Here is a 25,817-nt window from a genome sequence, read left to right as displayed (position 1 = left end):
TCTCAGAACATATTCCCATTGTTTATGCTCTTCTGAACATAAATTTAATTGCATTTTTTCCCTGTAGCTTACAGTTGTCTTCTACTGGGAGTCAAATAAATACATTTAGAAGATGAGAAGAAAATAACAATAAGGATGTGTGCGTGTGTGTGTGTGTGGATGTGGATATAATGTGTATGCGTGCATGCGACACACACAGAGATGTGGAGAATACACCTTATCTTGTATTTGAGCTTTTCAAAGAATATTTCTGAATTATATGCAAGAAAGTAAGAAACTCAAGTGTAGCTAACCTTGTCTGATTTTAGGAAGCCATACAAATATTATTTCAAAGAGAATTTTCCCATATAAAATAATTCACTACGTTTAATGAATAATTTATAATAAATGGTTTGATATTTCTTATGAAGTTAAGTGTTACTCTGTTTTTTTGTATCTTAAGTGCATAGTTTATATGGTAGTATTTTTAACAAGACTATTAAAACAGATTTCCTTTTCCAAAAATAAAATGTTTTATGTTCTTAGCCAAAACCATTTTGATATTTTTAAAATATTGTGAATGTGAATGTATGATTTTATATTGATTTACTTTACCCACAATATTTATATATTGTTCATTGTAGAGTTAACTACATGGTATGTAGGGGAAGATTTGCATATATTTCACACAGGCAGGTTGCTGTATATACTGATATGTGAGTGTAATCCCATTCTAATTTTGGTATACCTGCCACCATAGAAATAAAGCCGGGGATTCAGTGACTAGAAAAAGACAATGAAGAGTGCAAGCTTTTTCCAGCCATGCCGGAGTAATAGTTGGAGCTGCTTTCCCCACAACATTATCTTTTTGACACTTGCAAGAGAATGATATTCATTTGCAATTGCTAATGAAATACAAACACCAAGTTAGCAAATTAAAAAGTTAAATTTCTCAAAGCGACATTGACTCATCTATATTGCATACAAGAAATAAATATTTTATTTGCTTCATCATTCAATTCAATTTCCCAATATGCATTATTTGAAATAGAGGTAAATTTTTCTATGAGGTGCCTATTCTTATTTTCTCCTTTTTTCACTAAAGGGGTTCAGGAAATGCCACCCCAAAATATGACACATTGGTATGTTTATTGCTTTGAACTGAGGACACTTGGGGAACAGTGGATGCCGGCAGAGGCTTCCTCTGAGCTCCCTTTAGTCTTCCTAAAGACAGCCCCCCAAAAGGAACTAAATTGTCATGAATCCCCTCCCTGGGAATCTTGTCAACCAAGGAAGATTAACTTCGATCACAGGAGAGGAGATTGGAGGTGGACACCATGACCCCACAGATTAACACCTATTTTTCTGAGGGCTGCTCCCAGATAACTTGTATTACATGAGAGATCTTATGTCTGCATAAGACAACCATTGATTCACCATACATTGTCTCCCCTTATCCGCCCATTGCTTGTGTTGCCACCATCCCCTGGAAGTGCCAAGCCCCTACTCCTTTCTGTACCTCAGGATGCTATATAAACTTCAATCATCTGTTTCTTCTTCCAATCCCATATTTAGTGGGACTCCCATGCATACATGTTATTAAATATGATTTTCTCCTATTAATCTGTTTTATGGCAATTTAATTTGTAGCCCAGTCAAAGAACCTAGCAGACTGAAGGGAAGCCATTTTTCCTTACCCTACTGCACCATCCTAAATCTTTGTGCAAAAGGAGAAACTAGCACAGTGAAATTGTTTCTAAATTAGAAACCAGAGTGTAAATCAGTTCTCACTGCAGGCAGCTCTCAGTTTATGAACTCTCTGTTGGTAATCTGATTGTTTCAAATTAGGAATGGGTGTTCCCATAGAAATAATGTTGTAATCTGCCATCTCAGGCTTGCCTGAAAAAGTTTATCATTGATACAATAGAAATACTACCATTTGCACAAATGAAAGAGCAATATAATTGAAACAAAGCAATGTTTCTATTTATATTGGACATTGGTTATTAACAAAAAGCCAGATGATGAAGGAGATGGAGTCTTTTGTGAGATTCTGAAGGGGACTTCAGGGAACTCTTACTAGTTCATAGTCCTTTATGACATCTAATTTCATTTTAAAAGAATGTGGTTTTTCTTGTCCCTGCAACTCTAAGCATTAAAGCCATTTTTAATTTATTTTGGGGTTTTTTTGTTCTCTTTGAAGCTAGGGGTTTTTTTGTTCTGTTGTTGTGGTAGAAGTTGGTGTCTTGTTCATAAATGGAATAAAAGAGAAAGGGAAGAGAACATAATTTGGTGAGCTAAGAAGAGATCTTGTGACAACAGGACAAGAAATTGATGAGGAAGACAGAGAGTAACGACTGGAAATTTTAAAAGGATATATATGCTTTAAGAAGGAAACTGGCTTAGTAGTGAGCTGTTAACTGAAAACTTTGGGTAAGAATGAGAGCAAGTGGGGAGGAGGTCATTTGTGGTTATAGTAGGGAATAGGAGGTAGCAAGAGTAAACCATCAGATGGACATCAAGCCAGAATAATTTGCTTGCTGCCTGAGCCGGGGGTAAGTGCCAAGGTTAGTTGCGTAGAAGCTTGGAAAAATAGTCTGCATGGATATTCATAACCTAGGGTGAAACCAGATATGTATGAAAAGATTTCAGCAGGCAGCTCAATAATTGTATTCTAAATGTCCATGAAATCAATGAGACTGGCTCCATTTTAATGTCCCTGAGAAGACCCATGTATCACTCACAAGTGTGGGGAGAAAAGTTTGATCTTTGGAATTTGTTCTTTAAATAATGGAATGACGTCCCATATGTCGTCTCATCATCGAGATCACACCCTAGCATATGTACACATTTCCCTGCAAACAAAGAGTAAACAAGTGTGTGAGGTGGGTATGTTAGGGCAGGAAAGCAAAAGGAGGAATTTATGTTTTTGACTCTAAAAATGGGAAAACCATAGTCTTGAATATGTCATAAGAAAGAAGTAAACTACCTGCTATGTTCTAGGCATAAGAGGTGCTTTGGTTAATTGCATTAAATTATATACTAACTCTAATTAATAACAGACACCTAGTAAAAACAGATACCTGGTTAATGAGGAGAACTTTTGGATAATCTGGTCTATAATTGAAGTTATAGGTCAGAAGCAAACACCTTGAGGCTATGAAATTTCATGTCTTTCCAGAGATGAGCCAGGACAACTTTTTCATTTTCTTGCTCTTTTGCTATCACAGCTGAATCTCCTTTTAACAATTGTAACTTCTTATACCAGTTAAGGCCATTTTATTGAGCTCTTTTCCTGCAACAATAACAATAATTGTTATTATTTTTTGCCCCTATTTTGTGTCAGCTATATATTAATATATAAAATTTCTAATTTTCTAATCTTCATAACAGCCCTTTAAGGTAGGTCATACTTCTACTTAACAGATGGGGCTAACTGAAGCTCAGTGATATAAATTTGTACATCACATTATATTATTATACAGTTATTTATACATACACACACAGTCTTTTGCTGAGGGTCAGAAATGAAGTGTTTAGTTAAAGATAACCTCCATCATCAAATTTTTCAGGTTCAGCATTTGCAGTGACGTAAATCTCAGGTAGGAAATAGGGGAAAATGATTGAAACCTATTTCAATCACCCATTTTCATATTATGGAAACAAAACAAAGATAATAATATGGAAACAAAGATAACCAAGAAAAATGAACAATATTTTACTAATGTGTGAACACCAGTACATTAATAAAATTAACTTTTAAAACATTGCAAAGAAATGGTAGACTGATATGAAGATAAAAAATAATTTGCAAAGAAATGCTAGGCTGATATGAAGATCAAAAATAATTGTGCTTTTCATCAAATTGAGATTTTTGTTAGTTATGAAAGCATAATTTTAAAATAAATAAAATGCTGTAGGCTTCCACAAGATGAAGGCTGTTGCCTCTTACACTTTTTATTCCCAAGTTTAGTTTATTTGCTTTGGCTTTAGCTAAGCTTTGTGAAGAGTTGTTATTATGTAAACAGAAAAGAAGCTAGTGGATCTGCAAAGTACAAAATGAACATATTTTTGAGTGTCCTAGAGCTTATACCACCAGATTCTGATGTTTTGCTTCAATACCACAGATTTCAGGTGTTTGCAAACAGTGCTTTCTGATTTCCAAAACTATAAAACTTTTTAATTAGAATATTAATTCTCCAAGTCATTGCCTTGGTATAAAGTATCTCCAGCCATAAATGTAAAAATATATATCTGTATAAAAATATGAGGTGACATGTAATAAAGTTTTTATTGTTATGGATTTTAGAATGACTATATTGCTCATGAATGGCATGGCCATAAAGTAATTAGATGGATAGGCTGGGAAGAGTGGCTGTAAAATATGTATGATATTCTGTGACATTTTGTATAATAGCACACACAATGTTTTATTTTCTTGTTCTTGCCCATCTGAAACTCAGCATTTTTCCCAACAAAAAGAATGATGGCATAATAGTCTAAAAAGTTTAGAATGCATGGAAATAAGGAAAGCATTTTCCAACCATATTACTGTGGTTTGCACTTAGTGTATGTGTTCTGTAAAGAAAACAAGAACGCCAAATACGTTTAGATTTTGAAATCCAAAGAGAAGATTCCCAAGGATCAAACTGATAATAACTAGAGTGAAATTATTTTACGTGTCAGTCCAAAATTAATTCTAGACTCTGCTAAGTGGTTGAGAGATTTTTTATAGTGATTAGCATAGTGCTGGATGCATAGTAGGCCTACAATAATGTTGCTTGAGTTAACTAATCTTTCTTGCTTTCAGAAAACAGTTCCTGCATTTAAAAATGTTCATTTTTTTCTAATCCCATGCTTAGAACATGTTGCTATAGAAACGATTGAATGTCATTTCGGTTTCACAGGACCTCTGGATAAAGAGAAGAGTGGGTAGTTTGTAAAGCAGCAGACTTCATATGATTGGGAGAAAGTCATAAGATTTTATGAAAAACCAGCTACAGTCACATCTACATAGCTAAATACTCTTTTACAATGGCTGCTGGGACAGAGTGGCAAAAGGCAGTAAAGCAGGGACTAGAGAGAAAATCCTTTTTTCCTTGACAGATTGTTCTTTATGATTAAAGAGATAGGGAATCAGCAGGGATTAGAAAATGCTCCCTGATTGCCAGGGGGAGAGGGGAGGAGACCTGATTAATCACAAATAGTGGTAACACACTAACAGTTTGAGCCTTTACAGTACTGCAAAGGCCTTTTGGCATGACATCTGCCCCCAGTATGGCAGGATCACCTGTTTAATCACAGAAGGTGAAGAACTTGCTTCTAAAAAAGTGCCTTGTTTATTTTTATCCTATGGGAACAAAAGTCATGATCTGTTAAGTATTATTATGTTTTAGAAACTTCAAGTGTCTTTATGTTCTTTTCTTTCCTTTTAAATGCCACTTAATGCATTGATTGTTAGGGTCCCACACAATTTGGGAAGCATTAAGATGACTTTCTCTTGCTAGATATGAACTTTATTGTGCTATAACACCAATGCTTTCCTTCTGACAACTTCCAAAAAAAGCCAGCTATGCGTAACTAGGCAGAATTTACCTGTTAGGCAGTGTATTCAAGTCATGATTTGTATTCAGGTAATGATTAGCATTCTCCATAAACACGAGTGTAAAAACAGCTTAATCCTAAATGTTTGCCAAAAAATAATCTCAAGTGAGCAGAAGGCAATACAGAGAAAGCCACTTCTTTGGTGCCGTTTATTTTTATACAATTGTGAGGTAGGATTAAGATTAAAAAATATAATGCTAGAGTAATGATCCAAAATTTGGTTTTCATTAATTTCCAAAGACAAATCTTTGAACTTTCCGCCTTCTAAAGTAGAAAGATAACCAAAGAATTCCACAATGTACGTTAATTTTTCAAAAATTATTGCCCGAAATACTTTTGACATTCTTAATACTCCATAAAGTTTTGTTTTGTTTTTATTCTCTACTCTGAAAAGTGAAGTGTAGCCATGCACTTTACTAGACAAAGACATGTCTTTGATTTAGTATCGTCCTGATATGCTTGAATATTAGGATGCCACCTCTAAAGGCTTTTTTAAAACGTTTCTAAAGTGTGATATACACATAGACACCGCTGAAGGTTTTTAAAATCAAGTACGGTCATGTTGGATTTTTGCAATACACTTGTTATGTGCTAGGTATTGTGTTAAACACTTACTATTATCTTGTTTAATTTTCTTAATAATCTTTAAGGCAGGCAGTATTATTACTCTTATTTTACAGGAAAACAGATGCTTAGAGGGATTAAGTAGCTCGACCAATGTCACACAGATAAATGTCAGAAACAGAATTCAAACCCAAATTTTTCTGACTCCAGAGATGCTTCTCAGGATGAAAGAAATATTTCCTCAGGGAAATCCCACATAGATATAACTGCTGAAGTCTGTCACCAATAAACTTTAGATTTATTGCTTGCCAAGACTATTTCTAAAACTGTGCTTCTAGCCTTAATGACTTCTATACCTATAGAGTCCAAGTTAACATTCAATTTATTCCAGGTGAAGTGAAACAAGACTGATTCTGTGCTTTTATAGGAAAGGAGTGACTCATGAGTGGTAAAATTTCAAACTCTTCTGGTCTGCTAGAAGAACTGTTTATGGAAAATGGAACTTTCAGCACTATTTCTACAGCCACTTTGAGTCAAGAGGAACCAGCTATTCTGGCTAAGATACTATTGTCCTTGTGTACCCACAAAGCCCACAAAGCTAGATGGTCTAATGTAAGGAGTTGAATTTGTGCACAACATTTCTTGGCATTCTTGGAATTCACCATAAAAAATAAAGGTAGTAACTAAATTAAGAGCTGTTTCCTTGATCAGAACTTAGTTATAATACAAATTGGCTTCCTAACTTCAGCTGTCCCTGAGCTAAAATGCTTTATATATGGTGGTAAATCAGGAAATTGGCGATCTTCTCTAATTGGCTGTAAACAACAAAACTTCTGGTGGGAGCTTAAAGGCTTTGAGTACCAAGTATCAATGTGAGCAGCATTTACTAATAACTATAATATTGGTAATAAATACCATGATACGCTTTAAAAAAGTGTTTATTTTACTATTAACATTAAAATCTTCATAATCATGCCCCCAAAGTCAGTATAATGTGAAGAGAAATGCATCTGAAAGCAGTACCTTATTTACGTATGAAAAAATAGACCTTTATAAATTGCAAAATATTCTTAACCATACTCCTGAGCCCATGGATTTGGTTTTAAGAGGTTGATCTCTACTACTGCCTAAGAGTGTAATGTTTCTACTTGGCTTCAGAGTGCTTTCCTAGAAGCAGCGAGATGAAAATATAGTTAAATATTGTTTCAGTCAGGGTCCCAGCAAGAAATAGATGGTATATGTGAAAGAGTTTTATGTAAAGAATTTAAGAGGCTGGGCACACTGGCTCATGCCTGTAATCCCAACACTTTGGGAGGCCGAGCGGGTGGATCATTTGAGGTCAGGAGTTCAAAACCAGCCTGGCCAACATGGTGAAATCCCGTCTCTGCTAAAAATACACACACACCCGCAAAATTAGCCAGGTGTGTGGCATGTGCCTGTAATCCCAGTTACTTGGGAGGATGAGGCAGGAGAATAGCTTGAACCCAGGAGGCGGAGGTTGCAGTGAGCAAAGATTGTACCTCGGCACTCCATCCTAGGCAACAGAGTGAGATTCTGTCTCCAAAAAAAGAATATAAGGAAGGAGTATTTACAAAACAGTGGGCACGGTTAAGGCAGCCAGCCAGGGATGTTGTGGCACCTAGGAACTAGTAACAGCAGGAAGCCATTACTACTCCTAGGCCTAAATGGGTGAGGGAAGAAAAGGTTACCAATGCCCCATGAGAGTTGGAACCAGGGGAGAAGAGCCACCTGAAAGGAACTTTAGCTGTAAAGGAGCTCACCATTGCCAACACCTGGCAAAGCAGGAAGGAACAGGAGGAATCAATATCCCAGCCTCTGTCTCCTACCTGAGAATCCCCTGCCTATGTCACCAATTGACCAAAACCTTCCAGAAACCAGAACTCTAGGGAATTCAGCCCATAAAGGGGCCAGTCTCCCTGGGCACAGATCAAAGCAGAGAAGGGCAAGGAATGGACATGGGAGAGCAAGAATAACCAGCATAAATAGACTTCTTGTCTCTGTTCAAAGAAAGAAGAGTCATGGGGAGGGAAGAAAGAAACTGATTATCCATGTAAATATTATAATATATGCAATACTAAAAAGTAAACAGGAAAAATTTTATAACATACAGTAAATTTAGAATGCCTATATCACCCATTAATAGAAATCAATTTAATAACATGAAGAATCTAATAGACCAGTTAGCAAAATGACATGAACAGATTGTTTGCAAAAGGGAAAATATATATGGGCTTTTAGTCATATGAAGAATGTTTAGTCTTACTATATTAGAACCAAAGCGAGATCTATTTTTCCTAGCAAGTAACAAAAATTACTTAATATAAGCAAGGAATACAGTGAAATGGGTCTTTTGTATACCATTAGTAGAAATTATAAATTGGTATAGTGTTCCTGAAAATCTATTTAACAGTAATTCTAATTCCACTTTCAATATCTATTTTAAGGAAGTAATTGGAAACATAGATAAAAATCTGCACAAAGATGTGCATAATAGTGTTAATTATAAAGGGAAAAAGGAAATGAATGTTCAACATTAATAAAATGATTAACCAAATTATGCAACATACATTCCATCAAATATTATAGAGGCATTAAAATATTTACAATGAGGGCTTTTGGTCTTATGGTAAGCAGAAATTCAGTATGCAAAATTATATGTACAATGTGATCACAACCACGTTTAGAGAAAAAAATCATAATACTAAAGGAAAAATATCAAAATGTTACTTGTTTATCAGAATAATGAAAATATGGTGATATTTTTACCTTTTCCTTCTTTATATCCTTGCCTACTTGCCAAATTTTCTGAAATGAGGATATATTCATTAATATTTATTGAATGCCATTGTTGCACTAGTCACTGTCCTGGGACCTGGACATACAAAGCTCATGAAGCACAGTCTTTGCCTCAAGTTGCTTACAATATAGTGTCTTATTTTTATATTGTAATTTCCAAAATAATAGGATAATAAAGCTATTGTTTATTAAACTAGGGTGGATGAGGGGAAGTAGCATTCGATATATTTGGTCACTTTCCCTCACACCACCTTTCAAAGCCAGTAGGAATCCTGGCTGCCTATTACTTTAAAATATATCCAAAATCTCATGAAATGTAAACTAATAAAGCTTTCAGGAAAAAAAAAAAAACCCGTAAGAAAACATCTTTATGATCTTGAAGTAGGCTATTGGCAAAAACATCTTAAGCAGGACACAGAAGTGTTAACTATAAATGAAAAAAATAAGTTAGACTATATTAAAATTAAAATTCTATTCATCAAATCATACTATTAAGAGGGTTAAAAGGCAGGCCACTCAGGAAAGAAGTTTTAAGTAAATTCATATTTAAGATTCATATCCACAATACATAAAGAACTCCTGTATCACAATAAGAAAAAGACAGCCCAAAAGAAAAATGCGCAAAGATTTGAACAGGCGGTGACAAAAGCATATATGAATGACAAACATGGAAGGATTTTCAAATATTAGTCACCATGGAATACAAATTAAAACCACAATGTAATAGTATCTCTACATCCCAGATTAAAAAGACAGATAGTAGCCAATTCTGGCAACAATGTGGAGCAACTCAGCTTTCATACACAACTGGTGGAAGTACAAACTGGTACAATCACTTTAGAAAACCACTTGGCAGTATTTACTAAAGCTGAATTATGTGAGCTCCATGATTCCAGAATTCCAGTACTAGAGAATCACGTACGTATGTTCTTCACATTAAATATGTAATAACCAAAATCTACAAACAATCCCAATGTTCATCAACAGTGGAATGGATAAGTAACTTGTAGAATATACGTATAAGCAATACTGTCCCACAATGAGAATTAATTAACTACAACTACATCTAACAACATTTATATAACAAACATAATATTGAGTGAAAGAAGCCAGACACAAAAAATATATACCATATCATTCTGTTTATGTAAAGTTCAAAAACAGCTAAAGTAATCTTTGATGTTGGAATTTAGGATTACTGATTACCTGCAGCAGGAAGAGAGTGCCTGGAAAAGGAGCAGAAGGTAGCTTCTGGGGTTCTGGTAATGCTCTGTTTCTTGATCTGGCTGCCGGTTTTACAGGTGTGTTCACTTTATGAGAATTCATCAAGGCATAATTTTCTCTATGTATGTTAAACCTCTATTAAAATGTACATTATACCTATTATATATTGATGTATACATATATTGTGTGCATGTATGTGAAATGACAACATTTCAACAAATGAAGTTTTAATGAGTTAGTTGACTTTTATTAGCAATTCATGAACCAGACAGCATCCAGTCTATAAAATAGACAAGAGCTCTACTGGCCATGAAGTCATGGCCAGTGAATTGGTTTCATAGAGAGCTCCACTGGCCATGAGTTGGTTCTTGTAAGGCAACTTGAGCAGGAACAAGGAAACATCTAGTGCAAAAGGTAAATTGGTTAACATCAGGTTACTAAAGGTTACTCTCCTTGTATGGATTAAAGCAGATGGGACTTGGTTATTATGCCCGCTCAGCTCAGGTTGACTGGGCCCTTTTAATTGGTTGCTGTGGATTTCCTTTTTTTTTTTTTTTTTTTTCTTCAGAAAACTTACTTTCTCCCCTAATCTCTCAGGTCAGATCTTGCAAGTAAACAGCTTAGGTTTTGGTTTGGTGATCAGGAACATTAGCATGAGTGACTCCAGTTTAGGTTGGTCTATTGGGACCTAGTGCAAGATCTTCGCCCAAATCAATAGCCTCTCATATTTTTTATTTAAGAGTATATACACATCTTCACACACACACACACACACAAACACACACACCTATATATTTCATCCAAACTGTAGCCACTTCTGGCTTCCTCTACTGTTGTCTCTAATCTAAGACTTCTGCAATAGCTGCTTGCCCCAGTTCCACTCTTGCACCCCTGTATCTTCACCAGTAGCCAGAATGAGAATTTTAAGACAGAAGGCATGCCATGTCTGTCCTTGGCTCATAATGAGTAGTAGGTTCCCGTGTCAATCCAAGTAAAATCCTCAGAGGTAACACATATCCCTGACAGTCTATATAAAATAGCCTCCCTCAAACCTGTTATGTATCCCTTTACCTGCTTTATTTTTCCTTATAGCTCTTATCACCAACTGACATACCATTTACTTGATTATTTATTTATAATGGCCTTTCTGCCACGAGTATGTAGGCTACAGGAGAGCAGGGACTTTATCTTTCTGTTTTACAGCCTTCACGTCTAGAAAAGTGCATGGCATAATGGATGGATGGATGGATGGATGGATGGATGGATGGATGGATGGATGGATGGATGGATGGCTGGCTGGCTGGCTGGATGAATAGATTGATTTGATTGTCACCCAAAAATGTAGAAAATAGGCAGAATATGTATTATTAGCCTTCTTTTATAGGTTTGGAAACTAAGAGAATAAAATTACATGAGGAAGCAAAGAAAATGAAATTACTTACTCAGTGTTATTCAGGAGTACAGTCAGGTCTTCTGTTCCTCTCTCTCACCCTCCTCTTCTCTCTCTTTTTCTCCCTCTGCTCTTCACCTCCCACAAACCCACTCATGCACACAAAGACACTGGCACAAGGAGAATGAAATAAGAACAATTTTCCTCATTAATGAAAGTGTGCATGTGAACTACTCTGTTCACTACAATTTTTAGCCATTTTACTCATAGTCATAAAATATATTTTATATTATGTATGTGTAAGATATGTTATATAACGTTATATATAATATATATAATATAACATATCTTACATATACGTATGTGTGTGTGTGTATGTGTGTGTTTGTGGGTTATATAATCCTATTGGATTATATAATCCTATTGGCTGAGAATTAAATGAGGATGACAGCCAGGTAAAGATTTATTATATTGGAATTGGGCCTTTTTATATAAGCCTTGATTTGTGGTCATTTGTTCTATTTGAAAACATGATAAGAAAGAATCTATTGTTTTGCTTGCCAAAATATGTGGGACCTAGGGCTGGTTTCTTTAGCATTTTGCACTAGAAACTTTTTTAAACAAAGTAAGACATTTTTTTAAGATCCTGCCCACATTGCAAGAATAAAAAACTTTTAAGGCTCTGAAGACAAAGTTTTTGTCAGTGAATGTCCAGAAATTGAGATTGTTTCAGTCAGAAGTCTCACCTCCCTGTTATCAGAATGAATTGTAGAGCCCCTGGAATAGACAAGGGTGTGTAAGGTTAATTGCTGTTTCTATATAGATATCAATTACCTTTTCAAAGGGCTACCTAGTGGGATTTACCACTTGGCACTTTGTCTAAAAGCTAGCAAAAAGAGGGGTGGGGAGAGGACCAATTTGGTTGTCAACCTATTGATCCTTCAGTGTTGGTTAAAAAAATAAAAGTTTTAGGCCCTTTCAGTTACTAAGTAGCTAACTACACAATTTTGTTTGGTTGGTTTTTTTTTTTAATTTAAAAAATGGGAAACAGTTATTATGTGCTCAGCGGCTAGCATTAATATGTTTCACCTCCTCCCTCTTAGAAAACAGTAACTATAATATCAAGCCATAACTTTAAAAAAAAGATTAAATTAAAAAATAAAGTTCCAAATTCATTGAGTGTAATGAGGCCAATGTCAGATCATTCGTTCATCAAGTAGTTACAGCTTTTAATAAGGCAGAAAATTATGGTTAAAGGGAAATATGGCTTTTACTTATGAATATAAAATAGCCATTAATGTCACAGGAGAAAGCAATGTCAAAGTTTATTCTGAAACTCAGACTTGCAGATGAGCAGAGGAAAGTATAGGGTAGTAAGAATATATGTGTAACTCCAATGGGGGAGCTCTGGCTTCATCCTGACCACGCAACTTGGAAGCTGTGTAACCTAAAGCAGGTTAGTTAACCAATCTGAATCTCACCTTCCTGGGGATGTAAAATGAGGATGACTTTTGTGAAGACTAAATGAGGTCATAGTTCTAAAAATGTTTTGTAGCTGAAATAATGTATAGGATTATTACTGTGCTGTAATAATTTATTGAATCCCTTTCCTGCCTCTCTCTACCTCCTAAAGCCACTTCTGTAAGATTTAACTAAAGGTTCCCCCTCATCCTTGAGGTTCGCTTATCCCTACTGTTGTAGATTAGGATATTTTACCCCAATTAAATGAGAATTTCCCATATGTTCCATGTCTGAATGAGCCTTCCTAAGGCAGAACAGAACTATGACCTTCTCTGAAACCTAAACTATTAATGTTGTACATACATAAACAAGCAGCTCCCTGAGACCTTAAAGGTAGGGGTATTGGAGATAGAAAGTAAAAAGTAGAAGAAATGTCTTCTTTTCCCACCTCAGGATGGAACATTGTCCCATTTTCGTAAGTATTTTTTCTTGTCCGACTTTCCTAAATATTTTTTCTATCTATAGTAGAAAAAGTTACTATTTAATGAACACTTATTATATGCCAAGCACTGTGCTATGCATTATTTCATATAATCCTCACAACAGAATAATGCATTCTGTACTATTATTGCCAGTATAGACAAGAGAACTATAATCAAAGCAATTAAGTAGTTTGACCAGTGTCACATATCTGGTAAGTGGAGAGTCAGGATTTGAACTTAAACCTGCTCAATTCCTTTTCCAGGCTTTTCCTATTATTTACTTCCTACATTTCAACTTCTTTTGTGAAGAAGTTGACACAGACATTATTTCTTTGCATGTCTGTGTTTGCCTTTCTGTCCCTTTAAAGTTTCATCTTTGGTGTGCTTGTAATGAGTAGGGTAGGACCTATAAACAAAGATGACTAAGGTATGGTCCTTCTGCTTAAGGAGCTATTATAATCCACTGGCAGAAAGATGACAGGCAAACAAATCACTCTATGACATGGAACAATTTGTGTGCGTGTGTGTGTGTGTGTGTGTGTGTGTAGCAGTTTGTGTTCTGCAACTTTTAAGTTCAGGTGTACATGTGCAGGATGCTCAGGTTTGTTACATAGGTAATCATGTGCCATGGTGGTTTGCTGCACAGATCATCCCATCACCTAGGTATTAAGCCCAGCATCCATTAGCTCTTCATCCTGATGCTGTCCCTCCCCAATGCCCCCATCCCCAACAGACCCGTGTGTGTTATTCCCCCCTTGTATCCATGGAACAATTGAAGAGGTCATAACAGATGGAGCATCAGCCTCCTCATCTGTAACTTGGAAATAATACTCTACCTTTTAAAACTGTTATGATAGAGTGAAATGCTTATGTCAAGTATATAGCAAATACCCTAACTTGTAGTAAGGGGTCAGTATATGGAATCTATAATGTGGCCAGAGAGTCCGAGGACTGGGATACCAGACTAGAAAAGCAATATGGAGCCAGATTTTGAGAACCTTGAACGCCATTCCAAAGAATGTGGACCTTCAGCTTGATAAAAACAATGTGCCAAAGTTAATAATTATTCCAAAAAGAAATTAGAGCTGGTGCTATTTTACATTACCTTTCAAAATTCATTGTAAGTGAGATGGAGTTGGTGGAAGCTGTTGTAACTGGTTTAAAGGAATTTTATATTTGATGTGCTAAAAGGAAAGATGATATTTTTAAGTTTGATGCCTTTTATTTTTTCTTCCACAGTAATTAGTGAATGCCAAAGGCAGCAACTGGAGGCTGTGAGCTACTCCTCTCGATATGCTCTGGGCCTGTTTTATGAAGCTGGCACGAATATTGATGTCCCTTGGGCTGGGCAGTACATCACCAGTAATCCCTGCATACGCTTCATCTCCATTGATAATAAGAAGCGCAATATAGGTCAGTACCCCCATTATTTCCCTTAAATACAGTAACAATGGTGGGCGTAGATCATGAAAAATGCTGTTTAATTGAGTGTTGCCATTCTGAACAGAGCAAGCATTTAACTCCAAGCCACAGGGGATAAAATTTAATGTCACATTTGGCCAGTAATAAAATACACAGTGAAACCAGCAAAGTTTTTCAGAATTTCATTCACCACATGGTTTATATTACTGAGTTCATGAAAATAGTGTCAGAAGGTTTAAGATTTCAAAATGGCCCAAGTTCTATTGCTTTAATATGGATGCATCTATATGCAAATGTATCTCTCATTTGTTTCTTGGTGAAGTTTGTTTTTGTTTGTTTGGTTTGGGTATTTTTTTTTAATTTGGTAAGTGCTGCTCTTCCACTCCCTCGGCTAGAAATTAAAGGAGAATTTTACTATGTTATGAAAATCCTTCATTTCAATATAATTTTATTGTTTATTTACATTTTATCTGGGGAAAAATGGTAAATTTACTTTATAAACAATGTAACGGGTAAAATGTTTTATGAGAGCTTTACTAGAATGTGATGAATCTACACTCCACCCTTTTTGTTGAAGATAGTTATAAAAATTAGATTTGAATTGTAAGAAAAATATAACTGATTCCTTTTAGGCAAAAAGGTGAAAGTGTATTCTCATTTGTAGGATTGCAGTGATCCCTGAGAATGCTGCTTTTTGTGGAATAACCATTAAGGATGTAAAATGACTAAAACTCTTGAATTGTCCTGTCAATCTGTTACAGTGTTTTATGGGACAGTAATGGCTTCACCAAGCCATTAGTTAGAAGTCTGGCTTGATAAAATCACCAACTAATGTCTCTTGGCTCACCAGACCTTCATAATGATAGAACTGGGCTGGAGTATGGTTTTTATATCAGAGCTCATGATCTTAGAAAAATGTTTCTTTTATAACTTAAAACTCCCTTAGGGCTGGACTGTTTATGTTAACATGATACCACATATATGTACAATCAGCAGTTCATAAAATGCCTTAGAACTTCAACGGACTATTTTTAACTCTACAACTGCTTTGTTCTGAGAAAAGGAGACTAACCCTTGATCTTTTCATGTTATATGCCATGAATTAGATATTATCCTGTGTGTATTTCATCATAAGATATGATATCTGTCAGGGTGTATTCAGTTGTATATAACAGGAAAAAAAAATTTAAACTTGTTTAACAGCATAAAGACATTTGTTATATTATCTGCTATGGACTGAATTGTGTCTCCTCCATAGACATAGGTTGAAGCCCTAATCCCAATATGGTTGCATTTAGAGATAGGACTTCTAGGAGGTAATTAAGATTAAATGAGGTCCTAAAGGTAGGGCCCTAACCCTGTGGGGTTGATGGCCTTAAAAAAAGAGCAAAAGAGAGAAAGCTCTCTCTTTCTGTCCTGGCTTGCACACACCATGTGAGGACATAGTAAGAAGGCAGCTGTCTGCAAGCCAGGAAGATAGCCCCAACTAAGCCAAATCTACCAGCACCTTGATCTTGGACTTCTCAGCCTCCAGAACTGTGAGAAATTTCTGTTGTTTAAGTCACCCAGTCTATGGTATTTTGTTTTGGTAGCCTGAGTTGACTAATACATTATCTAAGGAGAAGATTGGAGAGACTTCAGGGTTCATTGATTCAGGAACTGAGCAATATCTTCAAAGACCTAGGTTTTATCTTTCTCTGCTCTCTACCACTCTCAAGGTTGACATCCTCAGAGGACTGGCAGCAAGACGGCAATAGCTGTTGGAGTCACACTGAACCTAACAACATGCTTAGGAATGAAATGAACTATCACTGGCTCTGTTCCTTTCTAAGAATCAAAGAAATCTTGGGAGGCCAAGGTGGGTGGATCACGAGGTCAGGAATTCAAGACCAGACTGGCCAATGTAATGAAACCTCATCTCTACTAAAAATACAAAAAACTAGCTGGGCATGGTGACAAGTGCCTGTAATCCTAGCTACTCAGGAGGCTGAGGCAGGAGAATCGCTCTTGAACCCAGGAGACAGAGGTTGCAGTGAGCAAAGATTGTGCCACTGCACACCAGCCTGGGCGACAGTGCAAGACTCCATCTCAAAAAATAATAACAATAAATAATAATACTAATCAAGGAAATCTTTACAGAAGCCCTTTAATAGACTTCTCCTCATGTGCCACAGACCAGAATTGGATTACTTGAGTACTCCAAAACTAGGTGCTGGCAAAGAGGGTGGGAGCAATGTGATAAACCTATACAAGTCCAGATCTACTCCTGGAACTGGTACTAGGGTCATCTTTCCTTTAGTTATGAGGAGTGCTACCTGAATAAAATAGAGTTTTGTTAGGAAGAAGGAAGGAAGTACTAAATGCTGGATTAGCAATCAATAATGTCCATTATCTTCAAGTAGAGTCACATCTTATATAGGAGGTAAAGTTCTAAAGTTGTCACATAAAAAGAGTCATGTACATTCAAAATTACCTTAAAAGTTTCTTAAAACTAAATGACATGTTAGAGAATGATGTAACATCTTTCAGTAAATTCAGTACAACTATTTTCCCAGCATTCAATAGATTTCTGTTTCTCTGGTGAAGCCAGATTAAAAGTTGATTTGGATTTATAGGACCCAGTGATATTTTCTACTACGAAAGGCACACAGGAAGGAAAGAAATAGCAGAGTCATATCTCCTAACAGACTATAAATCTGCTATAAAAATGGAGTGGGATGGTGGGTAAAAGCACCCACAGTACAGTGCAGTAATAATTTATAAAATTATGCAAATTTGAAAGAGTACAACATAAAATATTAATAAATTATCTCATGATTGGAAGCATTTGAAATAATAGAATTTTAAAATTTTTTTATATCAGCAATCATACAATATTGAAAAGAGTGGCTACATGAATTGGAAACCATGTTTTTGCTAAAGCCCATGGTGGTGCCACTTCAGCAAGCAAAGAAATACCTGCTTTTCTGTGACAGCTGTATGGGAAATTGATCTTCAATTATGCAAGTTTTAAATTAAGTGAGACAGAATGCCAGTAATGGCATCTCATAACATAAAATCTAACTGCTTTGCATTTAAACTATTTTTTTCTCACTATCTGGGGGCCAGGATACTAAATGGGTCTAGTTGAATTCGTATGCTACAAATGCCCATATAATGTAACTTCACTCTAGTTTATTGATATTGATATTTAACTAGGACAGTAAGAGTTTTTGTTTTGTTTTGTTTTGTTTGTTTTTTTGTTTGTTTGTTTGTTTTTTAACGTAGTTTCACTCTGTGGCCCAGGCTGGAGTGCAGTGGCAAGATCTCTGTTCACTGCAACCTCTGCCTCCTGAGCTTAAGTGATTCTCCTGCCTCAAGCTCCCAAGTAGCTGGAAGTACAGGTGCCCGCCACCATGCCCAGCTAATTATTTTTGTACTTTGTAGTAGAGACAGGGTTTCACCTACATTGGCCAGTCTGGTCTTGAACCCCTGACCTCAAATGATCCAACCTCCCTGGCCTCCCAAAGTGCTGGGATTACAGGCATGAGCCACTGTACCCACCCAGGAGATGTTTCTTTATGCCAGTAACACTACCCCACACCCTTGCTTTATGTGGGGTGTTTGATTGAATCAATAATTAATACTACAACGTACATACACAACCAATGAAACATTTGTGTTCTGTCAAGGTAGAGAAGCAACAAGATAAACAAAGTCTGGCATGGTTGAGACCACAAAACACAGTCAGTTGGTAAGTCTTGAAGAGAGCTAGAGGACATAGAAGTAGCCCAAAGATCAAGGCATAATCATTTGTTAGAAGTCAGGAATAGGTAGTATAGTACATGTAGAAAGCCACAGCCAGAACCAAAGTTTCCTTAGGCAGAGGGAGTACATTCCAAGATGTACTAGACCCGACTTCAAGTAACAATAGTTATGAATATGCCCCAATATCCTTGTTTGTGTTTCCCAAAATGTGTTCAGTGGAACACTATTTCCTTGAGTTGCTCTTCGAAAAAGGGCTCTGTCATCAAATAAATTTGCAAAAATTTGTTTTGGAGAATCTCAGGACATATTATCTTTTTAAAGGATATTCCTATAGAAAAGACACCTTTTTACTTCTTTTAATCTAGAATTTCCTAAATGTACTTGACCATGGGTTATTGTATTTCAGCACCAAACCTACTAACATCCGACAGAAATGGTTCCCAAGTATACATTTGAGAACCCCTGACTTGATGACACCTTTCATGCTTCACACCTGGGAAGGAATTGTAGGCCAGATAATTGGAGTAGGAGGTTTGTTCCTGAAGGCATCAATTGGGAAATACTTGAGATTTTTTTAGAAATGAGAGAACCCTTGTTGCCAATAAACTCAAATCTTCATGGAGTTAAAATTTGAGAAAATTTATGTTAAAATAAGGTGTTTATCATATTAACTTGGGTAGTTTTAAAAATTAGTAAGATTGGCGTACTGGGAAGCATTTGGACTTACAAGACCTACATTCAGATTCTGGTTCTGATAAATGCTACTGTTGTACTTTTGTATAGGCCTTGTATTTGTAACACTAGTTTTTGTAGTAAACATACCCAAAAACCTTAATGGCCTGAGCATGACTGAGGTTTATTTCTTGCTCACAAAAAGCCGAAACAGGAGTTTGTGATTGGTAGGTAGCTTTCTTCAAAGCTTTATTTAGGAACCCAGGCTCCATCCATTTTTTGACTCTGCCAGCTTCATCAGGTAACTAACAGAGTCAGTGTGCTCATAGGCATCAATCTGTGGATGGAAAAAGGTTGGAGGGGAGCCAGAGGAGTTTTTAGGAGTAGGCCTAGAAATGGTGCACCTCAAGTGTGCTCACATTCTGTTGGTTAGGACACAGTTATGTGACCACACTTATTTGGAAGAAAAGCTGGAAATGTAGTCTACCTATATATGTAAGAAGAAGAAAAAGTGGATTTAGTGAACATCTAGCCAGTTTCTACTAAAACATTTAGCATAAATCATTCTGTAAAAGGAACAGATTAGACCTGTGTGAATGATAAATAGGTTTCAACACAAGTGAGAATCATTCAATAAGTAGTTGCCACCTGGAACAGCAACTAAGAATGATTCCCAGGTTGGGTATAGACTCAGTAGAAAAAGATCTTCCAACAATTAGCAATGTCTGTCATGTAGAGAACATAAGGAATGGTGCCACAAATGAGATACATTTACCTCCCAAGAAGATCTCTGAGGTCTATCCCAGGATCTTAAATTTGAAGTTAGACTGTCCAGGAGTCCAGACCCAACTCAGTTCCACCATTTACTAGCTGTGTAACTTTGGGTAAATTAAACTACCTGTTGCCTCCTCAATAAGATGAGTAAAATCATACCATACCAATACCAAAGGGTTACTGAGAATTAAATGATTTGAACATATGAAGACTTTGCATGGCATTTAGAAAGTAAGTAAATATTTATGATACGTATTATTATAATTAACAATTCCAGTCTTCAATTTGGATATTATAGTCTCTGAAGCAAAGGGCATAAATATAAAAATCTAACTTAGGTGAATGCAGCCTCTGTTACCAATACAGATAGGAGTTAGGGCAACTTAAATAAATAAAATGAGTAAGCAACCCTGAAAATAATTGATCGGAAATTTAGCATTCTTTCCTTGTCACCATCTGAGGAGTGTTAATGATCAATAAAATAGCCAATAGGCAGCAATCTGAGGAGATTAAGACAATCTGAATTCTAGAGATGTGATGGCCAGTAGCCATAATGACATAGTTTTCAATATCTTATCAAAGAAAATAATCCAACTCATCTTAAAAGAAGAAAAGCAAATGAACAAACTTAGAATGTATTCATAGAATTTATCCCTGCAAGAATTTTATTGTTAGAATCTCTGAGTAACAAACACTAATATAATATATAATACCTTCAATGGCTGTTTTGCAAAATATGCAGAAGTGTTATTCCATGTGGCTATTTATTACATCAACTCTTTATAAAAAGAAGGATATAATATGAGATGTTATAAATAATTGGGATGGGCCTGAGGCTTTAAATCCAGTCACCTTGTGACACTTAAAAGAGTTCATGATTATTCCAGTTAAACAAATAGCCATGAACTTTATAACACAAAATGGTCCACTTAAGAATTGAATCGGGGGGCAGTTCCAAGATGGCCAAATAGGAACAGCTCCAGTCTACAGCTCCCAGCGTGAGTGACTCAGAAGACAGGTGATTTCTGCATTTCCAACTGAGGTACCAGGTTCATCTCACTGGGGCTTGTTTGACAGTGGGTGCAGGACGGTGGATGCAGCACACCGAGCATGAGCTGAAGCAGGGCAAGGCATCGCCTCATGCGGGAAGCGCAAGGGGTCAGGGAATTCCCTTTCATAGCCAAGCAAAGCTGTGACAGATGGCACCTGGAAAATCGGGTCACTCCCACCCTAATACTGCTCTTTTCCAAAGTCTTAGCAAATGGCACACCAGGAGATTATATCCTGCACCTGGATCAGACGGTCCCATGCCCACGGAGCCTCGCTCATCTCTTGTTGCTACCACAGCAGTCTGAGATCCAACTGCAAAGTGGCAGCGAGGCTGGGGAAGGGGCGCCAACCATTGCTGAGGCTTGAGTAGGTAAACAAAGCGGCCTAGAAGCTCGAACTGGGTGCAGCCCACCACAGCTCAAAGAGGCCTGCCTGCCTCTGTAGACCCCACCAGTGGGGGCAGGGCGTAGCCAAACAAAAGGCAGCAGAAACCTCTGCAGACTGAAATGTCCCTGCCTGACAGCTTTGAAGAAAGTAGTGGTTCTCCCAGAATGGAATTTGAGATCTGAGAACGGACAGACTGCCTCCTCAAGTGGGTCCCTGACCCCCGAGTAGCCTATCTCGGAGGCACCCCTCAGTAGGGGCAGACTGACACCTCACACGGCTGAGTACCCCTCTGAGACAAAACCTCCAGAGGAACAATCAGACGGCAACATTTGCTGTTCAGCAATATTCCCTGTTCTGCAGCCTCCGCTGCTGATACCCAGGCAAACAGGGTCTGGAGTGGACCTCCAGCAAACTGCAACAGACCTGCAGCTGAGGGTCCTGACTGTTAAAAGGAAAACTAACAAACAGAAAGGACATCCATACCAAAACCCCATCTGTACGTCACCATCATCAAAGACCAAAGGCAGATAAAACCACAAAGATGGGGAAAAAACAGAAGAGAAAAACTGAAAATTCTAAAAATCAGAGCACCTCTTCTCCTCCAAAGGAATGCAGCTCCTCACCAGCAACGAGCAAAGCTGGACAGAGAATGACTTTGACGAGTTGAGAGAAGAAGGCTTCAGCTGATCAAACTTCTCGGAGCTAAAGGAGGAAGTTTGAACCCATGGCAAAGAAGTTTAAAACGTTGAAAAAAGATTAGATGAATGGCTAAGTAGAATAACCAATGCAGAGAAGTCCTTAAAGGATCTGATGGAGCTGAAAACCATGGCACGAGAACTATGTGACGAATGCACAAGCTTCAGTAGCCAATTCAATCAACTGGAAGAAAGGGTATCAGTGATGGATGATCAAATGAATGAAATGAAGTGAGAAGAGAAGTTTGGAGAAAAAAGAATAAAAAGAAACGAATAAAGCCTCCAAGAAATATTAGACTATGTGAAAAGACCAAATCTACGTCTGATTCGTGTATCTGAAAGTGACAGGGAGAATGGAACCAAGTTGGAAAACACTGCAGGATATTCTCCAGGCGAACTTCCCCAACCTAGCAAGGCAGGCCAACATTCAAATTCAGGAAATACAGAGAACGCCACAAAGATACTCCTCGAGAAGAACAACTCCAAGACACATAATGTCAGATTCACCAAAGTTGAAATGACGGAAAAAATGTTAAGGGCAGCCAGAGAGAAAGGTTGGGTTACCCACAAAGGGAAGCCCAAAGACTAACAGCAGATCTCTTGGCAGAAACTCTACAAGCCAGAAGAGAGTGAGGACCAATATTCAACATTCTTAAAGAAGAGAATTTTCAAGCCAGAATTTCATATCCAGCCAAACTAAGCTTCATAATTGAAGGAGAATTAAAATCCTTTACAGACAAGCAAATGCTGAGAGATTCTGTCACCACCAGGCCTGCCCTCCAAGAGCTCCTGAAGGAAGCACTAAACATGGAAAGGAACAACCAGTACCAGCCACTGCAAAAACATGCCAAATTGTAAAGACCATCGAGGCTAGGAAGAAACTGCATCAACTAACGAGCAAAATAACCAGCTAACATCATAATGACAGGATCAAATTCACACATAACATTATTAACTTTACATGTAAATGGGCTAAATGCTCCAATCAAAAGACACAGACTGGCAAATTGGATAAAGAGTCAAGACCCATCAGTGTGCTGTATTCAGGAGACCCATCTCACGTGCAGAGACACACATAGGCTCAAAATAAAGGGATGGAGGAAGATCTACCAAGCAAATGGAAAACAAAAAAAGGCAGAGGTTGCAATCCTAGTCTCTGATAAAACAGACTTTAAACCAACAAAGATCAAAAGAGACAAAGAAGGCCATTACATAATGGTAAAGGGATCAATTCAACAAGAAGAGCTAACTATCCTAAATATATATGCACCCAATACAGGAGCACCCAGATTCATAAAGCAAGTCCTTGGAGACCTACAAAGAGACTTAGACTCCCACACAATAATAATGGGAGATTTAACACCTCACTGTCAACATTAGACCGATCAACGAGACAGAAAGTTAACAAGGATATCCAGGAATTGAATTCAACTCTGCACCAAGTGGACCTAATAGACATCTACAGAACTCTCCATCCCAAATCAACAGAGTGTACATTCTTCTCAGCACCACACCGCACCTATTCCAAAATTGACCACATACTTAGAAGTAAAGCACTCCTCAGCAGATGTAAAAGAACAGAAATTATAACAAACTGTCTCTCAGACCACAGTGCAATCAAACTAGAACTCAGGATTAAGAAACTCACTCAAAACCGCTCGACTATATGGAAACTGAACAACCTGCTCCTGAATGACTACTGGGTACATAACGAAATAAAGGCAGAAATAAAGATGTTCTTTGAAACCAACGAGAACAAAGACACAACATACCAGAATCTCTGGGACACATTTAAAGCAGTGTGTAGAGGGAAATTTATAGCACTAAATGCCCACAAGAGAAAGCAGGAAAGATCTAAAATTGACACCATAATATCACAATTAAAAGAACTAGAAAAGCAAGAGCAAACACATTCAAAAGCTAGCAGAAGGCAAGAAATAACTAAGATCAGAGATAGCTAAACTAAATAATTAAGGAGATAGAGACACAAAAAACCCTTCAAAAAATCAATGAATGCAGGAGTTGGTTTTTTGAAAAGATCAACAAAATTGATAGACCGCTACCAAGACTAATAAAGAAGAAAAGAGAGAAGAATCAAATAGATGCAATAAAAAATGATAAAGGGGATATCCCCGCCGATCCCACAGAAATACAAACTACCATCAGAGAATACTATAAACACCTCTACGCAAATAAACTAGAAAATCTAGAAGAAATGGATAAATTCCTGGACACATACACCTTCCCAGGACTAAACCAGGAAGAAGTTGAATCTCTTAATAGATCAATAACACGCTCTGAAATTGAGGCAATAATTAATAGCTTACCAACCAAAAAAAGTCCAGGACCAGACAGAGTCACAGCCAAATTCTACCAGAGGTACAAGGAGGAACTGGTACCATTCCTTCTGAAACTATTCCAATCCCTAGAAAAAGAGGGAATCCTCCCTAACTCATTTTATGAGGCCAGCATCATGCTGATACCAAAGCCTGGCAGAGACACAACAAAAAAAGAGAATTTTAGACCAATATCCCTGATGAACATCGATGCAAAAATCCTCAATAAGATACTGGCAAACCAAATCCAGCAGCACATCAAAAAGCTTATCCACCATGATCAAGTGGGCTTCATCCGTGGGATGCAAGGCTGGTTCAACATATGCAAATCAATAAACATAATCCAGCATATAAACAGAACCAAAGACAAAAACCACATGATTATCTCAATAGATGCAGAAAAGGCCTTTGACAAAATTCAACAACGCTTCATGCTAAAAACTCTCAATGAATTAGGTATTGATGGGACGTATCTCAAATTAATAAGAGCTATTTATGACAAACCCACAGCCAATATGATACTGAATGGGCAAAAACTGGAAGCATTCCCTTTGAAAACTGGCATAAGACAGGGATGCCCTCTCTCACCACTCCTATTCAACATAGTGTTGGAAGTTCTGGCCAGGGTAATCAAGTAGGAGAAAGAAATAAAGGGTATTCAATTAGGAAAAGAGGAAGTCAAATTGTCCCTGTTTGCAGACGACATGATTGTATATCTAGAAAACCCCATCGTCTCACCCCAAAATCTCCTTCAGCTGATAAGCAACTTCAGCAAAGTCTCAGGATACAAAATCAATGTACAAAAATCACAAGCATTCTTATACACCAATAACAGACAAAACAGAGAGCCAAATCATGAGTGAACTCCCATTCACAATTGCTTCAAAGAGAATAAAATACCTAGGAATCCAACTTCCAAGGGATGTGAAGGACCTCTTCAAGGAGAACTACAAACCACTGCTCAATGAAACAAAAGAGGACACAAACAAATGGAAGAACATTCCATGCTCATGGATAGGAAGAATCAATATCATGAAAATGGCCATACTGCCCAAGGTAATTTATAGATTCAATGCCATCCCCATCAAGCTACCAATGACTTTCTTCACAGAATTGGAAAAAACTACTTTAAAGTTCATATGGAACCAAAAAAGAGCCCGCGAACAAAGCTGCAGACACCACGCTACCTGATTTCAAACTATACTACAAGGCT

General features: G+C 37.1%; 1 protein-coding gene and 1 long non-coding RNA gene across 6 annotated transcripts in view; one reads left to right on the top strand and one right to left on the bottom strand.

The window, feature by feature from the left end:
* RNLS (renalase, FAD dependent amine oxidase) overlaps positions 1-25,817 on the top strand; it is a 314,882-nt gene that overhangs the window by 209,878 nt on the left and 79,187 nt on the right. For all 4 annotated transcript variants that reach the window (XM_054435661.2, XM_054435659.2, XM_054435658.2 and 1 more), the window contains exon 5: positions 14,761-14,934. In XM_054435661.2, the coding sequence (XP_054291636.1) occupies positions 14,761-14,934 (174 nt within the window). The remainder of the gene's footprint in view (positions 1-14,760; positions 14,935-25,817) is intronic.
* Positions 2,039-25,817, bottom strand: part of LOC129006213 (uncharacterized) — a 90,898-nt gene continuing 67,119 nt past the window's right edge. For both annotated transcript variants that reach the window (XR_008491947.2, XR_008491946.1), the window contains exon 4: positions 2,039-3,274. This is a non-coding gene — a long non-coding RNA (uncharacterized LOC129006213). The remainder of the gene's footprint in view (positions 3,275-25,817) is intronic.

This window comes from Pongo pygmaeus, chromosome 8 (genome assembly GCF_028885625.2).
Source record: "Pongo pygmaeus isolate AG05252 chromosome 8, NHGRI_mPonPyg2-v2.0_pri, whole genome shotgun sequence".
Classification (NCBI taxonomy): domain Eukaryota; kingdom Metazoa; phylum Chordata; class Mammalia; order Primates; family Hominidae; genus Pongo; species Pongo pygmaeus.
The sequence above is the reverse complement of the archived record's forward strand: the minus strand, read 5'-3'. Positions and strand labels throughout refer to the sequence as shown.